General features: G+C 40.4%; 2 protein-coding genes across 3 annotated transcripts; both read left to right on the top strand.

Moving 5' to 3' along the window:
* The first annotated feature begins 780 nt into the window (after positions 1 to 780).
* On the top strand, positions 781 to 13,057 carry LOC135334111 (restin homolog). Of its 2 annotated transcripts, none has more exons than XM_064529168.1 (15): positions 781 to 1,220; positions 2,527 to 2,721; positions 3,911 to 4,358; positions 4,862 to 5,453; positions 5,788 to 6,699; positions 6,996 to 7,186; positions 7,452 to 7,590; positions 7,868 to 8,089; positions 8,480 to 8,670; positions 8,828 to 8,966; positions 9,244 to 9,465; positions 9,856 to 10,046; positions 10,204 to 10,342; positions 12,140 to 12,268; positions 12,758 to 13,057. In XM_064529168.1, exons 4-15 carry the CDS (start codon positions 5,295 to 5,297, stop codon positions 13,055 to 13,057), a joined length of 2,934 nt encoding a protein of 977 aa, XP_064385238.1. In that variant the 5' UTR covers positions 781 to 1,220; positions 2,527 to 2,721; positions 3,911 to 4,358; positions 4,862 to 5,294. The 2 variants fall into 2 exon arrangements, with proteins under 2 accessions (XP_064385238.1, XP_064385245.1); XM_064529175.1 differs by lacking the exons at positions 12,140 to 12,268; positions 12,758 to 13,057 and adding exons at positions 10,620 to 10,841; positions 11,232 to 11,639 and having other exon boundaries at positions 782 to 1,220.
* On the top strand, positions 13,036 to 22,652 carry LOC135334126 (uncharacterized). The gene is made up of 5 exons (XM_064529189.1): positions 13,036 to 13,581; positions 14,132 to 14,239; positions 17,977 to 18,294; positions 21,400 to 22,331; positions 22,396 to 22,652. Exons 1-4 carry the CDS (start codon positions 13,036 to 13,038, stop codon positions 22,324 to 22,326), a joined length of 1,899 nt encoding a protein of 632 aa, XP_064385259.1. The 3' UTR covers positions 22,327 to 22,331; positions 22,396 to 22,652.
* Positions 22,653 to 23,269: the final 617 nt, after the last annotated feature.

Genomic DNA, 23,269 nt, shown 5'->3' with positions numbered 1-23,269 from the left:
ATTAGAAGATATACGGTAATTATCTATGGGCGTTATAAAAGAGGGCGTCCTAACAGAGGCTGGTTCTATAATTAGAAAGCAGAGGAGGTACGACGTAGGTTGACCTTTTGCTAATGAGTTACTCCCGTATTGCATTCCTGCAGCATGACAGGATGTCACGCCCACATGATATTTGTGTTGACTCAGCAGGTATTTTTATGCACCGTCAGCGCTATTTTACTGTTCTTTGTGTTTATCGCTTCTGGAGTCTCTCCAAGAGGCATTTTCTACTAGTTTATCAATCTTAGTATCTACTATAAGTGTTACATTAACACAGGAGACATAGAAAGCGCAAAAAACTCTTACACTGTAAGTTTATAGCTTATTTCTTCAACAATGACTATGCTATTCATTTTCTTATGTCACAGGATATAGCTAGGCATTATTTACAACTACTGTGGAGTACTGTGATCGTTTGTAGTCTTTTAGCTAGCTAGGAGAGCAAGTTTTGGTGTTGTGCTTCCGTATATTCTCTTCTTTCTCCGTACACTCACAATTCCTCCGTGAAACTTGATGATAAATTATGACGCGAGGCCACACCTTCTCTAGGTGAATGTGGGCGTGACATCCTGTCATGCTGCAGGAATGCAATACGGGAGTAACTCATTAGCAAAAAGGTCAACCTATGTCGGATTAGAAAGTTTGAATTGAAAGACAGGGCCTGGATTCGAGGCTAGCTTGTTCCAGGCTCGAAAACGCATCGCATGATTGTGCACAAAAGAGTGGGAGGGGCTGCTGTTTGCTAATGTAGGTTATTCTATTAATCTCGACTTAGAAATAATACCTCGGAAATATACTGTGTAGCTGATAGGCGCTAGGCATGGTGTTAGTTAGCTAGTTTCAACCTTATACTCTATTCAGGCTCCTGAAAGACAATAATGTCAGAGAAAAGAAAGTCTGTCAAGGATAGACTGAAGGACTTCTTTATTGGGACTGAAGCAAAAGCCCTGTCCTTGACCTCACCCCCTTTACCAGGCGCGGGCATGGGGACTTCGGGCCAAGCTGAGAGTCAAACTAATGTACAAAGCGCAGCTAAACAAGGAAGAAAGGAGAACAAGTCCAGCACTACTCACACTAGGGACAAGCCAGCAGCACACACTGGGCCACAGTACTCGTACTCGAGTACAACTGACAATCATTTGATGAATTCCTTTGGGATATCGGATCTCCCAACCAGCCCAGTGAGTCTGGCGAGTCCCGTCACTTCACCCACTCTTACCTCACCAAATCCTTACCCCTCACTTCAACTCGACGAGCGTTCCTCTAAATAATAGTTATAGGCTGAATCCAAGGTCTCTATGGGATTATGAGACCCCAAGGGCCTGAGGGTCTCATAATCCCATAGTGACCGTTGGATGAGGCCTATAACTGATTTAGAATAGTGCTAAGCAAGCTAAGCTATATTAACACAAAGAAGACTTTGCAACCAATAGTTTCTTCAAGTCTCAAGCATAGTTATAGCTCTGCACTAGAGCACTAGCTATTGGTAGCTGCAAGATACATACAATCATACATGGAATGCTTAGCAACATCTATTTTATACATGCACAAGTACACACAGTTTATGTTGAAGTCATAGTAAGATGATGCAGTGCATCATAATTTTTAAAAGTCTTTGTGTTCTGCAGTGCCGCTTTGTAGCTTTTATCTCACTCTTGCAGCTACCAATAGCTAGTGCTCTAGTGCAGAGCTAACTACTAAGTAGAATAGCAACTTTCTATTAACCGTTTTTGCTATGCAAGCTAGAGACGGAAACTGCCTTCAATTTTTTATGTAGACTAGCCAGAGCAAAGCTTTAATGTTGCTTGAGGTTTGTAGAAACAGAGTCTTCTTTGTGTTAATATAGCTTAGCTTGCTTAGCACTATTCTAAATCAGTTATAGGCCTCGTCCAACGGTCACTATGGGGTTTTAATACCCTTACTGAGGCCCTTAGTATATAGCACCCTCGCTACGCTCGATATGCTACAGCCTCAGGCCTTCGGGTCTCAAACCCCATAGAGACCTTGGACTCAGCCTACTGCATGTGATACATGTACGTAGAGTTTTCTAGTGAAACGTCACTATCAGTAATCTTGTGGTAACCGCATGCTGTTAGTTGCCACAAATATCGTGGCAAACGTTACACGAGTCTCAACACGGAGTTTGACCAGTCTACTGTTCGCCTGCAACAGTGACGGCTTGCGAGTCTAAGCCCCCCTCCACCAGATGAAACCCTGGTACCCGTATACAATAATTGAGTATCAGAATTAATTTGTTAAATAATAATTATTCGTCTGCACATTATCAGGGTAGCCGCTATTGTTGGAAATGTATACGTACACTGTGTACATGTATTTATTGCTTGTTTATGCTGTATAAGTAATGCTAGGCTGGCTATGTGTATTTATACCGTACCGTGGTTGTGTGGAACGTGCCATCATAGCTATTGTCATTATGCACCTGTTTTTTGTTTGTATACATGTATTTGGCTTGCATTTTTCTTGTAGGAGGGTGACGAGGGTAATTCAAGGGAAAAACCCAACGAGCCACTGAAGGGCAAACCAATGCTTAGAGGCAATTCCAGTGAACTGTCACATCCCTCACAACCTCCACTAGAGTTCCACTGCCCACTCAACCCACAGTACCTGTCCACTCAGTACTCAACCGACTCCCTCCCGTGTAGCGACGAGTTCCCCACTCAGGTACTATCATTGCTTGTGTGTGGGTGTGTATGTGGGTGCGTGTGTGGGTGGGAATTTCTGTGTGTGTGTGTGGTCCATGATTATTCTACGTAATTAGGCTATAGACAAGATCCCCACTTAGTACTTCCGTTATTTGGCACTGTTTATCAATTTTATTGTTTGAACCGTCTGCTTCAGAGTATAGTACCGTAATACCTCGATTTAAAGCGACATTTTTGAATAATTACGAAACCAGAGGTCGCTTCTTTTGTAGGTTGAACAATTATATTGAAGTCCTGGTGTTGCATAATTATTTAGAGGGTCGCATCTAATTAGAGGTAACTCTACAGATGCCTCGATTTCAGGCCGCTCAAAAAGACTGATTTTCCAATCGAGGCTAGGGAGTGCTACATTTAGAACCCGACATTAAAAAATAATTGTTAACGCAGCTGTCGAGAGGTCAGAAAATTGCTGAAGCTCCTGTGTATCACATATTTGGAGAGTCGCCTTAAATCGGGGTATTACGGTAATAATGTGTTATGTGCTTTATATGCATGTTGTGTGTTTATAGAAATGAAGGTCACTCTAAGTTGCCTCACACACACACACACTCACGCAAGTACTTGTAGTTTAATTATCCATGTCTTCTAAGAAAGATTTCACGTATCAGGTATAGGTATATAATTCATATGTACAGTACCCATCAATAACCGTTCTGTTTCTTAAAACGCACGTATAAACGGTAGCGTTAAACCGGATGTAGAACGGCCACTTCCCTCATTATAAATAAAAATGGTGACGTCATCATGAAAAATTAAAATTAATTACACAATGAGTTTAGTTGACATGTTGATGTATAGTTGAGATAATTATAGTTCTGCCTGAGGCAAGTGTGGTATAATTATAGTCTTACAAGATTGTGCTACAGTTAGTGGAATAGGGCGTGCAACTTACTATGTACAGCATATAATTATATATACCCTATGTAATCATCAAACTTAATATCAGAGGCAGGTTCTACTATAAATAGAATCCAGTAGAGGCAAAAGTTACAAAAGTTAAGCTTTGCGCCCACGTAGAATGTCTAAAATTTAACAGTATGAAAATAATTTGCTGGGTCGGAGAATAGTCTGGGTTGCATGTCCTTGGTAGAAGTTACGTTTATGTGGACTTTACTTTTGATTTGTGTATTTCTCATATCTCTGCTTAGGCAATCAGTAAGTTTGTTGGAGGAGCTGGTTACGCATCAATGCCTTGTGACCCTGAGACTGGGAAGCCAGCAAAGCACGAAAATGTCTTCAAGCAAATCTCGACAGCATCAAGTGGTTCAAGTGGATCTGATAAACTATGCCTTGAGGAGTCCATTCCTATGAGGGTTTACACTGGAGAGAAGATGTCTTCTTTTAGAAATCTCAGAGAGGAAAATGATAAATTAAGGAATCAACTCGAATGTCAAAATGAAGAGATCAAAGTTCTAACCCATCTTGTGGAAAGTGGACTTGAAACGAATGGTGATGGGGGGGGAATTTTCTCAGGGGATTTCCCTAGTGAACTAGACAGCGTGGAAAATCGTATTATAGGCGTAGCTAAGATAGTGACCAATAGGAGCTCCATGAGGACGGATGAGAAGGGAGATCCTGTGCCCTCGTCAGCTGTCAGTGAGTATCGTACAATGATACTAGAGAAGCTTAATAATTGTAGTGATATGCACATGCACACACACACACACATACATGCACACACTCACCCCTCCACACACACACTCCCCATCCACACACTCCTCCCCCCTACACCACTCCCCCCACACACACACCCCCCTACACATACTCCCCCCACACACACACACACTCCCCCCCCACACACACTCACCCATACACACACTCCCCCCCACACACACACTCTCCCCCTCCACACCCCCCCCATACACGCACTCCCCCCCACTCACCCCCCCCTACACATACTCCCCCCATACACGCACTCCCCCCCACACACACACTCCACCCACACACACTCACCCCCCTACACATACTCCCCCCATACACCACTCCCCCCCACATACATACTCCCCCCATACACACCCTCCTCCCACACACACACTCCCCCTCCACACACACACTCCCCCCCACACACACACTCTCCCCCCCCACACACACATACACAGGTCAACGTGAATCCAAACAAGAGCACGAACTAATGCGACAAGTGGCCAGTCTGAAATGTCAGCTAACATTGAAAGAACGAGAGGTCACAACACTGAATGATCAAATGCACGCAAAAACGAAACGATTGATACCCTGACCCAAACAGTTGAAACTAAAGACCTTGAAAAGAGACGAGGCTACCATAATAAAGACATGGATGAATATCTTGTTCAAGTCACTCAACTAGCCAGTCAACTCAGTGCCTTGGAAGAAAAAGAGAAAGCGTATGTGAAAAGAATTGCCATGTTAGAAGTTCAACTGTTGAAAGTTACTGGCGTTGCTCGATTGACAAGAAAAACTTACGACGACAATACTAAACTTCAGGCTCAAGTGAAGGTATTAACTTCCTCTTTGGAGTCCGCCTAACAGTCGATTGATGAGGCTTCAACTCCAATGGTTGATGAGAGAGCTGACACAAGACTATTGACCCTTGAAGCCCACAAGGTGCCTGATCTTGAGAGTGAAGTGGAGGAACTAAAGAAGAAGTTGGAAGATATCGAGCAGGATACTGCAAGGCAGTACCAAGAGACACAGATGAGTCAAGTTATGGAGGTTGGTTATTTCCGTCCAGTAACGATTAATTATTCGGACTCTCTTAATACATTTAATCACTTTACCTTATAATGAACGCTAAATTATGCCCAGGCTTATGAATTTTTTCAATGTACTTTTGAGAGTGCTAGCCTTTTTTCAACTCCTTAACTTTATATTCAACCTTAAACATTTTCCGAATCGGCAAAATTAATTCCCTAAAAACAGAAAAATCTGGCTTCTATATAGTAGTTTCCAATCCATGTAGCTTTTTTATCTGGTCTCATTTCCTGCCATCGATTATATCCTGCCCCTATATATGCTATACTTGTGCATTATTGTTTTCCCCTCATAGATCAGTCAAAAAGAGGAAAACCTACGCAAGCTGAGCTCAGAGATGGAGCTTCTCAGAGAAGAAAATGCTTCATTGTCGTCTCGTCTCCAATCACCAACGACCTCTGACCCCACACTCGATACTGACTCATACCAGATTTTGTTGCAAGATTCAGGTGACAAAGATCAGAACGTACGACAATTGAAGAGATTAGTTGAAGAGAAACAGATGCTACTGGAAGTGAAAGCACAAGAACTTCAGGCAAAGTCACAAAATATGGAGGCTGAAAATGCTAAACAAATGGAAGAAATTAACAAGCTCAAGGTTCTAAATACGAAATTACGAGACCGTGTTGTTAGTCTTGCCACTCCTATTGACAGCCAAGCAGCAGGAGCTAGTGCAGACACTACTGAAACAGAGGTGCTTCAGCAAGGTGGAGCTCAGTTGGAGAAGGAGACCGATTCTAAAAAGAGGCTGAAAAAAGCAGGGCGTATAAAAATGGAGCAGAAATCAGAAATCAAGAAACTTGAGCAGCAAATTACAGACCTTGAACCTAGACAGAAAATAAAAGCCACTGACAGTGATGGAAGATTGACAAGAGCAATATCAAAAATTCAAACGTTAGAAGACACGATAAAAGAACTCGAGGAACAGATTGAACGTGGACAGCCAATGTCATCTGGAAATGGTGGTGATGGAAACAAATCAGCCGAGGGAAGATCAGTGATTGATAAGCAGCAGCAACAAAAGATCCGCGATCTTGAGCAGCAGATTCACGACTTGAAAGTTGGGCAGGAGAGTATGTACCAGGCAATGGATGACAATCAGGCAGCCGTGGATAAAATGTCCAAAGATCAACGTGGACTCTTGGAGCACTCAAAATCACAGAGCAAGAACATTGTGGAGCTGAAAGACGAACTTAAATTCTTGCAGGTACACACACACATGCACACACATTAGCTAAAATATATGATACAATCTGTTCACTAGCATGTGCTATCTATATACATGTACCATACAATTTATTCATTAAATTGTACGTAAGGTTAGTGGCTTTGAGTGCTAGCTATGTGTATATATACATGCAGTTGAATTAGGCCAACAGTTTTGTGATGGCAGGCAAAATTAGATCATCTATATATAATTATTTTACCTAAACATTTATACTCTACCATACAATCTGTTCATTATTATGTTTTCACACATAAAATGTTTTCACACTACTGCAGGAGTCAAAGAACGAGATAGAGGCCTCTCTAAGACGTCAACAAGACGAGAGAAAAACGTTGGACTTCGTGCACAAGAAAGTAATTTCCGACAAAGCTAAACTTGAGCAGCGAGTGACGCAACTACTACAGCGCCAACGTGACTCGAACTCTTCTGCAGATCGACTAACCAAAATGGAGGCTGACCTCGGCAGGTTTGTTGGTTGTCATAACAATACATCTTATGTTACCATAATGGTAATTTTCGTGGGGAAAAATACTCGTGGTTTTCGTGATTGAAAATCGGACCCACGAATGAAGCGACCTTGCCTACAGTTCAAGCAGCAACCACGAAATAATAATTATCTACAAGTGATTAAATATTGCTCAACTACGAATGTTTTGCCCCGAAAATTACCTGCTATACGGTACTCTATAATCACACTATATACGCACACCATAATTATACGTACTGTACAGGATAAGAGCTGAGAGGAATGAGCTAAAACAAGTTGTGACTGAGTTGTCCCAGAAGAGTGCTCATCTAAAGGAGGTGGAGGTGTTACAGTGTCAGCAGAAATCTATCGCTCAAACTGCTGTTATAGAAAATCAGCAAAAAGTAAACCATGTATTTTATACACAGTATACGTGCACATAATGTACAGTAGCTGATGTGTACATACGTACAATGTACATATACATGAGTAGGTCAAGGGTACACATAATTATCAGTTATATAGTCATTAATTATATAAGTTCAGTTATTCCTTTAAGCAACCCTTATTATTGTATTAAACGGTACTAATGCATGCACTTGTATATACAGGAACTGAATGATCCGAAACATGCAGGCAGGATGCTACTTAATATGTGCATTATTGTTTTCCCTCTCATAGATCAGAAGATCAGTGATTGATAAGCAGCAGCAACAAAAGATTTGCGATCTTGAGCAGCAGATTCACGACTTGAAAGTTGGGCAGGAGAGTATGTACCAGGCAATGGATGACAATCAGGCAGCCGTGGATAAAAGGTCGAAAGATTACCAAGGACTCTTGGAATACTCAAAATCTCAGAGCAAGAAAATTTTGGAGCTGAAAGACGAACTCAAATCCTTGCAGGTACACACACACATGCACTATATACATGTACATGTAGCTATAACTATATTATGATACAATCTGTTCACTAGCACGTGCTACTACTTAAACATGCTCGTAATTACGTTGCAAAATGTTTGGCCACTCTCACATTTGTTGACCACACCCCTATTACATGCTAGTGCAAAAACGAAAAGCAATTTGGCCTGGAATGTCATTAAAAGATCATAATTAGTGAAAGTTCAAGTGATGTCCGACCTCCTCTGCTAGTGCATCGTAGTAGATCTAGATGTGACAATGTCATTACTTCGAAAAGGGGGAGTGGGAGGTTCACCCCTACCCTCTCCACTAGATTAAACCCTGATACCATACAATTTGTTCCATTATTAGTTGCCATACTTCACATTGCAGGAGTCTAAGAATGAGATAGAGGCCACTCTAAGCCGTAAACAAGAGGAGAGAAAAATGTTGAGCTCTCAGTATAAGAAAGTAATTGACGACAAAGCTAAACTTGAGCAGCAAGTGACACAACTACTGGAGCACCACTGTGACTCGAACTCTTCTGCGAATCAAATAACCAAAATGGAGGCTGACCTCGCCAGGTTTGTTGGTTGTCAAAACAGGAAAATGCTGTTACAGTACAAAATTACAATTAACGCACATCTGCATTGTACATGTACTTTAAATGTAATATTTTTAATCAATGGCTTTTGTATCTAGCTCACGCACACACCATAATTATACGTACTTACTGTACAGGATAAGAACTGAGAGGAATGAGCTGAGACAAATTGTGCCTGAGTTGTCCCAGAAGAGTGCTCATCTAAAGGAGGTGGAGGTGTTACAGTGTCAGCAGAAATCTATCGCTCAAACTGCTGTTATAGAAAATCAGCAAAAAGTAAACCATGTATTTTATACACAGTATACGTGCACATAATGTACAGTAGCTGATGTGTACATACGTACAATGTACATATACATGAGTAGGTCAAGGGTACACATAATTATCAGTTATATAGTCATTAATTATATAAGTTCAGTTATTCCTTTAAGCAACCCTTATTATTGTATTAAACGGTACTAATGCATGCACTTGTATATACAGGAACTGAATGATCCGAAACATGCAGGCAGGATGCTACTTAATATGTGCATTATTGTTTTCCCTCTCATAGATCAGAAGATCAGTGATTGATAAGCAGCAGCAACAAAAGATTTGCGATCTTGAGCAGCAGATTCACGACTTGAAAGTTGGGCAGGAGAGTATGTACCAGGCAATGGATGACAATCAGGCAGCCGTGGATAAAAGGTCGAAAGATTACCAAGGACTCTTGGAATACTCAAAATCTCAGAGCAAGAAAATTTTGGAGCTGAAAGACGAACTCAAATCCTTGCAGGTACACACACACATGCACTATATACATGTACATGTAGCTATAACTATATTATGATACAATCTGTTCACTAGCACGTGCTACTACTTAAACATGCTCGTAATTACGTTGCAAAATGTTTGGCCACTCTCACATTTGTTGACCACACCCCTATTACATGCTAGTGCAAAAACGAAAAGCAATTTGGCCTGGAATGTCATTAAAAGATCATAATTAGTGAAAGTTCAAGTGATGTCCGACCTCCTCTGCTAGTGCATCGTAGTAGATCTAGATGTGACAATGTCATTACTTCGAAAAGGGGGAGTGGGAGGTTCACCCCTACCCTCTCCACTAGATTAAACCCTGATACCATACAATTTGTTCCATTATTAGTTGCCATACTTCACATTGCAGGAGTCTAAGAATGAGATAGAGGCCACTCTAAGCCGTAAACAAGAGGAGAGAAAAACGTTGAGCTCTCAGTATAAGAAAGTAATTGACGACAAAGCTAAACTTGAGCAGCAAGTGACACAACTACTGGAGCACCACTGTGACTCGAACTCTTCTGCGAATCAAATAACCAAAATGGAGGCTGACCTCGCCAGGTTTGTTGGTTGTCAAAACAGGAAAATGCTGTTACAGTACAAAATTACAATTAACGCACATCTGCATTGTACATGTACTTTAAATGTAATATTTTTAATCAATGGCTTTTGTATCTAGCTCACGCACACACCATAATTATACGTACTTACTGTACAGGATAAGAACTGAGAGGAATGAGCTGAGACAAATTGTGCCTGAGTTGTCCCAGAAGAGTGCTCATCTAAAGGAGGTGGAGGTGTTACAGTGTCAGCAGAAATCTATCGCTCAAACTGCTGTTATAGAAAATCAGCAAAAAGTAAACCATGTATTTTATACACAGTATACGTGCACATAATGTACAGTAGCTGATGTGTACATACGTACAATGTACATATACATGAGTAGGTCAAGGGTACACATAATTATCAGTTATATAGTCATTAATTATATAAGTTCAGTTATTCCTTTAAGCAACCCTTATTATTGTATTAAACGGTACTAATGCATGCACTTGTATATACAGGAACTGAATGATCCGAAACATGCAGGCAGGATGCTACTTAATATGTGCATTATTGTTTTCCCTCTCATAGATCAGAAGATCAGTGATTGATAAGCAGCAGCAACAAAAGATTTGCGATCTTGAGCAGCAGATTCACGACTTGAAAGTTGGGCAGGAGAGTATGTACCAGGCAATGGATGACAATCAGGCAGCCGTGGATAAAAGGTCGAAAGATTACCAAGGACTCTTGGAATACTCAAAATCTCAGAGCAAGAAAATTTTGGAGCTGAAAGACGAACTCAAATCCTTGCAGGTACACACACACATGCACTATATACATGTACATGTAGCTATAACTATATTATGATACAATCTGTTCACTAGCACGTGCTACTACTTAAACATGCTCGTAATTACGTTGCAAAATGTTTGGCCACTCTCACATTTGTTGACCACACCCCTATTACATGCTAGTGCAAAAACGAAAAGCAATTTGGCCTGGAATGTCATTAAAAGATCATAATTAGTGAAAGTTCAAGTGATGTCCGACCTCCTCTGCTAGTGCATCGTAGTAGATCTAGATGTGACAATGTCATTACTTCGAAAAGGGGGAGTGGGAGGTTCACCCCTACCCTCTCCACTAGATTAAACCCTGATACCATACAATTTGTTCCATTATTAGTTGCCATACTTCACATTGCAGGAGTCTAAGAATGAGATAGAGGCCACTCTAAGCCGTAAACAAGAGGAGAGAAAAACGTTGAGCTCTCAGTATAAGAAAGTACCGTATAGCGCGAAATTTTCGAGGCACTTATATTTCGTGGATTGGCCTCTAAAAGCCATTTCGTTGCACAATGTTCGCGGAATGACTGCTTACCGGAAGCCACGCCTTTAAATATTTGCATGATAGCAGGTAATTCTTATTAACGAACACTTTTCGTGGACTTAATTTTCGTGTAGAATTCCAACCCACGAAATCCGCGAAAATTAAGCCCCTCGAAAATTTCGCGCTATACGGTAATTGACGACAAAGCTAAACTTGAGCAGCAAGTGACACAACTACTGGAGCACCACTGTGACTCGAACTCTTCTGCGAATCAAATAACCAAAATGGAGGCTGACCTCGCCAGGTTTGTTGGTTGTCAAAACAGGAAAATGCTGTTACAGTACAAAATTACAATTAACGCACATCTGCATTGTACATGTACTTTAAATGTAATATTTTTAATCAATGGCTTTTGTATCTAGCTCACGCACACACCATAATTATACGTACTTACTGTACAGGATAAGAACTGAGAGGAATGAGCTGAGACAAATTGTGCCTGAGTTGTCCCAGAAGAGTGCTCATCTAAAGGAGGTGGAAGTGTTGTACGAACAGTGTCAGCAGAAGCCTATCGCTCAAACTGCTGTTATAGAAAATCAGCAAAAAGTAAACTTATACACAGTATACGTGCACATAATGTACAGTAGCTGATGTGTACATACGTACAATGTACATATACATGAGTAGGTCAAGGGTACACATATCAGTTATATAGTCATTAAGTTATTTCCTGTTTAAGCAACCCTTATTATTGTATTAAGTGGTACTAATGCACTTGCATACAGGAACTGAATGATCTGAAACGTGAAGCCTCCGGCCTGAAGGATGCCCTCACCAAGCAACACACAGAGCTCCAGCAAGTGACCAGACAAAGAAATGAACTCATGGGAGACCTAGAGGCTTACAAGCAAATGGTAAGTTTATATAGATTGCGTATGTTATGGATCCAGACTTTGAACTTACATGTACTTTATATTGTGTGAGGATGTGGGCGGTGTGAGGGTGTGTGTTGTGAGAGTGTGATGACAAGATTAAGAGCTTTCAAGAAATCTAGGGAATTGGATGTAAGTATATGCAGTAGCACATGTACCTAATTAATGCTTAAAGTCCCGCCCCCTCACTTTCTCCCCCTCTTTGGAACTAATTCCAAGTATGATTGTTGCCGAATTACTTAACCTGACCACGGGCCAGTCTGTCTCTGTGTATCCTGAGTCAGCTCACCTGCTGTCATAGCACTGCATTTAAAGCTAGCCTCCACATAACAATGTACATTGTTTTAGTGGCAGACTTTACTCTTTTGTCGAATAAAAGTGAGCAAAAGCTAAGAAGTTTTCCTTGTGTACATGTAGTACGTTAAAAGGTAGCAAAGTACTTAATATTATTGTTTTTTCCCTCTCATATAGATCAGTCAAAAGGAGGAAAACCTACGCAAGCTGAGTTCAGAGATGGAGCTTCTCAGAGAAGAAATTGCTTCATTGTCATCTCGTCTCCAATCATCAACGACCTCTGACCCCACACTCGGCACTGACTCATACCAGATTCTATTGCAAGATTCAACTGACAAAGATCAGAACGTACGACAATTGAAGAGATTAGTTGAAGAGAAACGGATGCTACTGGAAGTGAAAACACAAGAACTTCAGGCAAAGTCACAAAGTATGGAGGTTGAAAATGTAAAAAAATGGACAAACTCGAGATTCTAAACAAGAGATTACGAGACCGTGTTGTTAAACCTGCCACTCCTATTGACAGCCAAGCAGCAGGAGCTAGTGCAGACACTACTGAAGCAGAGGTGCTTCAGAAAGCAAGAATCAAGGACCTTGAACAGCAAATTAGAGACCTCGAACCTGGACAGAAAAGAAAATCCACTGACATTGATCGAAGATTTATAAAAGCAAATTCAAAAATTGAATCGTTAGAAGAGATGATAGGAAATCTCAAGGAACAGATTGAACGTGGACAGCCAATGTCATCTGGAAATGGTGGTGATGGGAACAAATCAGCCGAGGGAAGATCAGTGATTGATGAGCAGCAACAAAAAATTCGTGATCTTGAGCAGCAGATTTACGACATGGAAGTGGGGCAGGAGAGTATGTACCAGGCAATGGATGACAATCAGGCGGCCGTGGACAAAATGTCCAAGTATCACTCAGGGCTCTTGGAACACTCAAAATCACAAAGCAAGAGCATTTTGATGCTGAAAGGCAAACTTAAATCCTTGCAGCAGGTACATGCACACACACATACATGTACACATATACATGTACACATATACATGTACACATACATGTACACACATACATGTACACACACATGCACTCAGCTATAACCAAGAGGAAGAGTACGCAACTCCACTTAAAACCGTAGTGGGCGTTTCTTCCAACCTACGTCACAACCACATGCTGTTGTATAAACTGTGAAATCAAATTTGCAATGAATAACTTACAACTGCCAGTAGGAAAGGCAATAAATAACATAGTTACTCATTGCCTTTCCTGCTATATAGTTGCAGTTACAACAGCTATAGTATCTGTGACGTAGGTCTGGAGGAATGACTTTTGTGTACAGTCTATTAATTGGAGTTGCGTATATACTCTTTCTCCTGTTATAACTATAATTATTATGATACACTGTGTTCACTATATAGCACGTGCTACTTAAACATAAACACATAATTATAAGTTGTATAGACAGAATGCATTAATTATTTCCTGTTTATAGGCAACTCTTATTATTGTATTTAAACGGTACGAATGTACTTGTATATTATTATACAGGAACTGAATGATCTGAAGGGTGCCATCACCAAGCAACACACAGAGCTCCAGCAAGTGGCCAGACAAAGAGATGGACTTATGGGAGACCTCGAGGCTTACAAGCAAACGGTGAGGTGTAATTATTTGTTATTAATTTAAAATGATGTCAATTAAAGCTACAGTTTTGTACAATAATAGCATATTGTATAGCTGGGATAATATTCAATTGTTGTGACAATCTTATAGTTATTCTGCATGAGTTTAGTTTCAATTGCAGTACATGTAGAAGACATTAAAGATGTACCGTCACGTATAGGATGTATAATATTGTACAGTGAGATTTTCACCTTGCTGGGCAGACCACTATGAAGCACTGAAGTGCTATTTGACTGTTAGCATGAAAAATAAACATATAATTATTATAGAAGCGTGGCTAAACTATATAATTATATAGGCTACGAGGCGTGCTGAGAACAGAGTTTTGTTTTGTTTTGTAGTTGGTGATTTTCGTCCATGCAGTAATGATTAATTTACGGACTCTCGTAATGCATCAATATAACCAGGAGCGCATTACAGAAGGAGCGTCTAACTCTGCATGGGTTCGGAAATCGCATCTCGTGTGTTTTCCTAAACGACGCATTGCCTTATAAGAAAAGTGTGTAAGTACCTTGTATACATATAAATTACAGACCGCGGTCAGCCTGTGAATATCGTTATGAACGGATTTTGTATGTAGTGCAGCAGCAAGAGAGTTTAATAGGTTGAGCGAGAAAGAGCTAAAATGAATAGCTATAGGTCTTTGATGGGTGTTGGTATAATACATCATGGAGAGGAGCATATCCAGTCACTTTGTACAGAGAAAGTTTGCTAGACATAGACTAACACATACTATAGGCGCTTTGTTTTTGCAGTAGGGAGTCTTACTGGGGTTCTTAGAAGAGAGAGCTTACTACCAGACATATAGCTTACTACCAGACATATAGCTAACTAGCTAGCTCCCGCAGATGCATGATTATCACCCACTTAGCGGTTTTGCATATAAGGTTATGCTTTGCAAAGTTTCACGAGATGCGGTTCCCGAGGTAAGACGCTCCTTCTGTAATGTGCTCCTGATATAACGTACAATAGCCCTCCAATAAAAGTTCCCGCTTCGTTTGCGTTGAAGTCAAAGCCGTCCACGAAGGTCATATGCAGGTATACAATCTTTTTAACCCAACTGTAACATTATTACATGTATATCTTTTTCTTGTACCATTCATGAATTATTGTCATAAAGTAAAAAAAAAATCGGGTGAAATTTGCTGAGGTAGCAATAAAATATTATTATGCCTCGAGGCGTAGCCGCACGAGGGATACGGTAAAGTGTGTGTGTGTGTGTGTTCCAGCTGTAACTGCTCAATTTAACGGTTGCAATGCGACGAAAACTAACAGCTTTTATAGGCCACGTTCTCTTGGATTTTGATTTGTGGAATAGCAAACTAAAGCTTCTTTCTCGAGTTATGGCTAGTTTGACTCACATTGAAGGCTGTTGCAGTCTCTTCATAATCTTTCATAGCATCACCTGTTCGCACAAATTTTCTATTCAACTTATGAGTTAGCCTTGCACTAAAGCGCTAGCTTTTTGTTAGCTATAATTATAACAAAAGTCAGAAAGAGCTGCTAAAGAAGCTAGCTATTTTAGTAGCAATTATTAATTTTTGTGAACTTGCAGACACACCCCTTATTCCTGGATGTAATGCGCATGCGCGCTCAATACCAACGCGCTCAATACCAACGTGTAAGAGAATCAAAGAGCACGTAGCCAAACTTGTTTACCGAGTGTTGCTATACTCTACTTAGTATATAGTTAGCTCTGCACTAGAGCGCTATAGCTATTGATAGATGCAAGAGTGAGAAGAGAGCTGCAAGGCTCTGCTGATGTCAGCTATTAAGTTTAGACTTGAACTTTTGGTATCGATCGTTTTTAAAACAATCATTGTCGATCATTACCCATGCATTCTTTGGTTTGCATGCAGCAAATTGAAAAAATGTTCATTGTGTTAGTAGCTTTATGTTATGTAGCTTATACCGAGGCATCAGCATGCATGCACCCGCGGTGCTTTCATTGAATCAGGGATACAAAAGAAAGAAGGATTGGAAACGACCGCCCATGCACGCCCTGTGTAAAAGGACTGACATCCGGTGAAGCACTCCGTGTAATTAATCGCGCTCGCAAATAATTACATGGAGGACTGCGCTATGGTTTGTATCCCTGGTTTCTAGCTCTCCTATATCCACTAGTGACCACTCAGGGCCTGGGAGATACTCGAGAGAAGTAAGCTTATACCATGCACTGACAATTAATTAAGCTCTAAGTCCATTGTCTTTACTCTATATTGTTGAGTTTAGCTTGAATTACTCTATGTAAACTTTTCTCTGTCCCTCCTGTGAAGTCAAAACAGCAAAGGACATTGCTTGACTTGTATCTAAGTGCTACATAGAATGCCTTCATGCTATAAATAAGGTGTATACTGTTCATAAACGTTTGCAGTATAGTCCTTTAAACTGCTTTAGTATACTTTTAGACACATGCACCACGGGCCTGTCCCTCTTACGACTTCATAGTAAAGGCTATTCCTTCTTGCGTAGCATTATTTGTCTATAGTAATAGTGCATGGCTGCATGGCTTAGTCCACTTTTTAGAGCTAAATTCTCTTTACTTTTTAGAAAAATCAACATCAATTTCACTGTTCTATGTACAACACATTGTAGAGCAGTCAAGACAGGTAATGAGCATGCTGACTATAAATATAATCCCTTGTAGTTTTAGCCATGCCGTATAACGTGCAGTTTTTCACGCAAAAATTGTCGTTTCCTGTATCCCTGATTGAATTCTGTCTTAAATACTTATCTCACAGACTACTGACTATGCCTTTAACAAATGTTTGCTCCCGCTGTTTGCTAGAGGCCATTTAAGACGATCAGTATATGCACTATTAACTGTTGAAAGCACTTATTTACCTCTTCTATAACACTCTGAGCGAAAGCAAATTAAAACATGGCGAGAGGCATTAGCAAGCGCACGCTTGCAACACTCGTTTATTCTGTACGTATATGTAGCTTGCTAGCTGTATCTATGTGCTACAATGGACTCAGGAGTGTACTAACTTTACTAGTGCATGTGCATGTGTCCAGGGACGTAGGGAGACTGCAGAACTTCAATATGCAAGGCTGGAAGAAGATGAGAAAGTCTGCAGTAGCAAATAAATTCTCTGGAATCTAGATCTTCCTATGACTGCAGTGTATACATTTGTTGCACATGCACTTCGTTATTATAACGTACCATTGTCAATGATCGAAGAATACATACAGTTAATTATAATATTATTGTAAATGTTCTTACTGAATGTCAGTAACTCTAGCTCGCTTGACCTTACTTCTTGAAGCAGTTTTTCCACGAATATTGTGCAATGAAATGCTTTTAGAGGCCATTCCACGAAATATAATTGCCTAGAAAATTTCGCACTATACGGTATTTATCTATAAAAAGAGACAATTTAATATCTTACTTTGATTAGACGTCGTCTCCTGACAATGTATATAATTATAATTATACATGCATGTACCGTATTACTAGAATATTTTGCGGGTGAAAAACTTTGCAAGTGAGCAGAAAATTTGACCCTTTGCGATCTAACCATTGCGTTCTGGCAAGGATCGTGTGTACTTACTAGGTTTTGCGGATTTTATTGTATGAATTGATCAACCATCGTAAAGTTTGCAAATGTTTGATACTCGCAAAATATTCTACGTGCAGTAGTACAGTATAGTTAGTACATAACAGTCAGGTGCTACTCTTGTGCATTATTGTTTTCCCTCTCATATAGATCAGTCAAAAGGAGGAAAACCTACGCAAGCTGAGCTCAGAGATGGAGCTTCTCAGAGAAGAAAATGCTTCACAGTCAGACAACAATACTAGACTTCAGACTCAAGTGAAGGAATTAACTTCCTCTCTAGACTCCGCCCAACAGTCAATTCATGATGCAATGGTTGAGACGAGAGCTTCCACGAGACTATTGACCCTCGAGGCTTGCAAGGTGCCTGATCTGCAGAAAGAAGTGGAGGAACTAAAGAAGAAGTTAGAAGATATCGAGCAGGATACCGCAAGGCAGCACCAAGACAGACAAAAGAATCAAGTTATAGAGGTTGGTTATTACCCGAGGCGCGCGTGGGCAGCCACGGGTATAGTAGTCTATTGGTTTGTTTGTGTGTGACATGTGAGTCTACTTACCTGGATGCCATAGCACTGCGTTTACAGCATGGATAGCCTCCACACAACAAGTTAATGTCGTATAAAAGCTGTTGTCACTGTTCATCCATAATTATAAGAAAGACATAGTGAGGCAGCAAAGAAAGAAATGGGCGTACAGTTAAGAAAAAGTAAGGCCTGGTGTGGGAAATCGCGTGATCCACAAGGATTTTTATGAACGTGGGCGATATGTAGCCCACAATCGTGACGTAAAGTATATTCTCCCACGCATTCAGAGTGTACTGAGACAACCACCAATCTGTAGTGCTTGCAAACTTCCAGTTCCAAGTCCATGTCCAGCTTGCTGCAGGCAAAGTTTTATTAGTCATAGATATCTGCGTTGGCAGTCCAACATCTCTAGCTCAGCATACCCACGCTCATTTTCACCCTTCTACCACCCTTCTACCCTCACGCGACTTCCCGATACAGGTTCTCCTTTTTCCTAACTCTACGTCTATTTTTTTCTTTATTCCTCCAATTAATACTGTATTAATCTCATTGAACGATTAATACTATGATATTATCCTATGGATACTGAAGATTATCACGAGTCTGTGCCAGTAACTGCACGAGTGCCTGCAAGGCACGAGTGACAGTTATACTAGGCACGAACGAGTGATAATCATCAGTATCCATGGGATAATGCATTTATTGCTTGGAAACCAAAATGCAGGCTGAATCTGCGCATGCACAGCATGCGGTTGCTTTATCAACCAGAAGAATGCGTAGCAACAAAATTGAGTTCTCCCAGTTGAAGACGAGTTTTAAGAGAAAGAAAACAGCTAGAAAGACAAAGAAATAAGACTCTAGAACACCAAGAGAGCTTGCAAAAGGTTACTTAAAGATTTTATAGAGAATAATAGACAAGAAAAAAAGACAAGAAAAACGTTGACAACCAGCAACCCATTTTGAAAATGGATAGTTCTAAAGGATAAACAGCATGTGCTTGCTTTCTATCATGCTCCAGTGTATCAGAAGAGGAAATATGCACCGCTATAACTGAAGAAAGTGTGACAACCGTTTTTGAAGCCAAAACGACTTTATACAAGCCTGAACAGGCTTATATGGTGGTGCAGTACACTTCTACATGTGCAATACTCCGCTCAAAGCACCCACTCCCAACACTGATTCCTGCATTAAATATGAACACTGACAACCTCCTGACCCTCAGCTTCACTGCAAAAAGAGCATAGAAGAGCATCAAAAAACAGGAAAAGAGACTGATAAACATTGCAATGCATGTGTAAACTATGTTTTTCTTGTTCTCTCACTGCTGAAAACGTTTTATTCCAAATAATAATCACTTCCTAGTGTGCAATAACAAGTGTGCAATAATACTTCCGGGTATGCGATATGGAAAAATATCTACACAGTTGGTAATGAGTCGCTTCCTGTGCAATTTGAATGTAAAACGCTGATGTCAGCACTTATTAAAAAGCAATAAAGTATTGAACGATTGTGATAAAGAACAGAAAAAAAGAAAAAGGAGAGCCTGTGTAGAGGCTATGTGATTGGCTCGCTATATATACGTTGCACATTTACTGGGACCAGCAATTATTGCTAAAACGCAGCCACGCCCACGATTTTTAATGTGTTTTGTGTGTCAGTTTCGCTAGTTATCTTTTTTAGTTCTAAACGCGGTGGTCTAAACCTTCCTTTCAGCTCTAAATTGTTAGTGTAGTATTAGGTAGTTCAAGGGTTCATGCAGACATTCTCGTCGGGAGGGAGCATTGTACTCTATGCAAGGTTATTATAAGGTTTACATGTAAAATTAACAGCTAGAAAACTAGGTTTTTTTTGCAAAATTTCACCTTTGGCTGAATGAACAGCTCCCTCCCGATTGAAATGTCTGCATGAACCCTTGCTTTGTAGAATGCAATTAGGGTGGGCGTATCTCAGTAGAATGCGATACATACATGTGGATTATTAAATCACAGACAAAACTCATTTAGATATATAGTGCGCTGCATGCGCAAACCTTGCATGCCCTCGAGGCTTGACTATACAATACAATTACTTGACAATGGTCCCTAGTCCGACGACTTTTATATGCATGACTGTATTATATACTACCCATGTGCATTTTGTATACCTATAGTTATTATGCCTCGGTGCGCATGCGCAAGCGAGGTATACGGTAGTGTGTTTGTGTGTCTGTGTGTCTGTGTAGACTGCTACAGCTGCTCAAGGATGAATCCAGTGCAAGTAAGAGTTTCTATAGGCTTCTAGTCATGTTTACTTGGATTTTAATTCGTGGATTTGCAAAATAATGCTTCGTTCTCTAGTTATGCCTAGTTTTGCTTACTTGGAATGCCATTGCAGCCTTTTCAGAAGAGCACGTAGCCAAACTTGTTTACCAAGTGTTGCTACTCTACTTAGTAGTTAGCTCTGCACTAGAACGCTATATAGCTATTGGTAGCTGCAAGAGTGAGAAGAGAGCTGCAAGGCTCTGCTGACTTGCAGCCATTAATTTTATACTTGAACTTTGGCATCGATCGTTTTTAAAAACAATCATCGTCGATTATTACCCGCTCGTTTCCCTGGATTTTGCATGCAGTAAAATTTAAAATATTCATCATGATAATTGTGTGTAGCTTAGTAGCTTTATATTATGTAGCTTTGGCACCTCCACCGAGGCATCAGCACCCGCGGTGCTTTTATTTTTGTCAGTATTGTAGTCAAGCCTCGAGGGAAAAGTGAGCAGCACTATAAATTATAGCTATTCAGATTGAAAGCTAATTTAAGCAACCATGTGCATGGTTGTAATCTTTTTACCTTTATGTATAATATTACAATTATATTGGTGAGGTTTATAATCGTAGTTCTTATACATGACGATTTTGTTTGAACGTCATAATTAAGACTACACCCTTAAAAACGTTGTCATGCACAGGTGTAGCTACTGATGCGTGGGCACATAAACATTTTCGCAAGCTTTCAGCCTTTACTGCATTTCCTAAAAAACGAAAGCTATCGTTAATTTTTGATTTTATTCATACAGGCCAGGGATGAGTTGGCTCCCTACGTCCTTCCTCAACTTCCTTATCTCGGAGAGTGTCAGGGGTCGGGGTCTTACGGATCTGTGTATCGTATCCATTTGAACGGGATCAATTGCATCGCAAAGCGAATTTACGACATCTTGCTAGGTCAGGGGAGAGAGAAAGGAGTGAATATAGAAGACAAGCAAGCTGCCTACAAAAAGTTCTATACCGAGTGTGTGTTACTGAGTCGAATGCGCCACCCCAACATTGTCCAGTTCATGGGTGTGCACTACGGGCCACAGAGAGATTACGGGAAAGAGCTCACACTAGTTATGGAGTGCCTGTACATAAATCTCGAAGATTGCCTAAAGCGATACAAAAATATTGAAATGTGGTTGAAAGTGTCCATTCTTCTAGATATTTCCCAAGGTTTGCTCCACCTTCATTCTCAGGGTATTGTTCACCGCGATCTGACAGCTGCCAACATTCTCCTCACAACGAGCCTCCATGCTAAGATTGCTGACCTTGGTGTCTCAAAAATCATCAATGTCCACCCTCTGGCTGCCTCCAAACAGTCGATGATTCCCGGCACCCTCGGATATATGCCTCCTGAGGCTCTGGCTGAAATCCCCGAATATGGCTCTGCTTTAGACGTGTTCTCCTTTGGTGTGCTAATTCTGTTTGTTGTTCTTCAAGAATATCCACAATTCTATGACAATCTTGTCACTCCGGAAGGATTAATTCGCAAGGAATCTCATATTCAAAAACGGTCAAAATGGATCAACAAGATATTATCCGATAATCCCTTTTGCCAACTAATTTGTGACTGCCTTCAAGATGTTCCTGCACGAAGACCCACCACTAACAATCTCAATTCTAGTCTTATTCAAATTGCCGAGATGTACCCCAAGCCTTACCAAGATATTATCGATATGCTATCACATTAATTTTGGTAAGCCAATCATCGTTTGGTACACATTTAATGTGATTTATTTACTCGTGTGTCTATTATGCAGGCCCAACCACAACATGGTTTCCATACTACACTCCATAGCTCTCTCTCTGCCACATGCACATGCATCTAGTTATAGCATTAACATGCATTTACATAATTAATCCTGTATCTTGTTATTGTCATGATAGCCTATCAACAGCACGCGTGCATATATACATTCCAACAATTGACAGTTTAATTTTTTTGTAAGTATGCTAGCTGGTATAATTATTATACTTGTTTACAGTAGTGCATAAAGTCGATAAATTGAACATTGAACGCGTTAGTTTTCCATTATTTTTGGTCAAACGCTTTTAAAAATAAATGCATTATGTTCCCAGTGGGTAACCGTTCCCATGCAGTACAAAAGGTGGAAGATTCTGTGTTTGTAATGATGCATGCATGCATGGCTATAGCTACTTCACTATAAATCAAGAGTAGCTATTATATTACCTGATGTGCTGGTGCCTCTAATTATAAATACAGTAGACTCTCGCTATTCCGGCTCTCTGAAGTACGGCCACCTCGATATACTGGCCATTTGGCTTGGCACGGAATGCTATAGCTATAATTAATATGTTTACTGCACAAAACTCACCCTGAAGTATACGGCCACTCGCTATTCCGTTTACCGGCCAGTGCTGGCTGTCCCAACAAGGTTTTCAATATGTATTTGAGGTAACGTCGTTTTTAAGCCGCGGCTATTTCCTGAGCTACCTATTCCGGCCAAGCTGAGGGTGACCGGATTAACGGAAGTCTACTGTATAGTCTTAAGCTTGTGATCGTATATTGATGCGTCAAAGATATAATTATGTATACATATATTAACATAAAATTATGTATAAAGCTATTTATTTATAATTATTATAATAAGTAATCTCGGTCGGTTAAGTGCA

The sequence above is a fragment of the Halichondria panicea genome, chromosome 1 (assembly GCF_963675165.1).
Source record: "Halichondria panicea chromosome 1, odHalPani1.1, whole genome shotgun sequence".
NCBI classification, from domain to species: Eukaryota; Metazoa; Porifera; class Demospongiae; order Suberitida; family Halichondriidae; genus Halichondria; species Halichondria panicea.
Note: the sequence above shows the minus strand (reverse complement) of the source record. Positions and strands in the feature narration are given on the sequence as shown.

What these genes read in the sequence shown, in the direction of transcription:
- LOC135334111 (XM_064529168.1), top strand. Translation starts at nt 5,295, where the DNA reads ATGGTTGATGAGAGAGCTGACACAAGACTATTGACCCTTGAAGCCCAC. An exon ending in ACGAACTCAAATCCTTGCAG is followed by an intron (nt 9,466 to 9,855) that starts GTACACACACAC and finishes TTCACATTGCAG; the next exon opens with GAGTCTAAGAATGAGATAGA. An exon ending in TAGAGGCTTACAAGCAAATG is followed by an intron (nt 12,269 to 12,757) that starts GTAAGTTTATAT and finishes CCTCTCATATAG; the next exon opens with ATCAGTCAAAAGGAGGAAAA.
- LOC135334126 (XM_064529189.1), top strand. Translation starts at nt 13,036, where the DNA reads ATGGACAAACTCGAGATTCTAAACAAGAGATTACGAGACCGTGTTGTT. An exon ending in AACTTAAATCCTTGCAGCAG is followed by an intron (nt 13,582 to 14,131) that starts GTACATGCACAC and finishes ATTATTATACAG; the next exon opens with GAACTGAATGATCTGAAGGG. An exon ending in TCGAGGCTTACAAGCAAACG is followed by an intron (nt 14,240 to 17,976) that starts GTGAGGTGTAAT and finishes CCTCTCATATAG; the next exon opens with ATCAGTCAAAAGGAGGAAAA.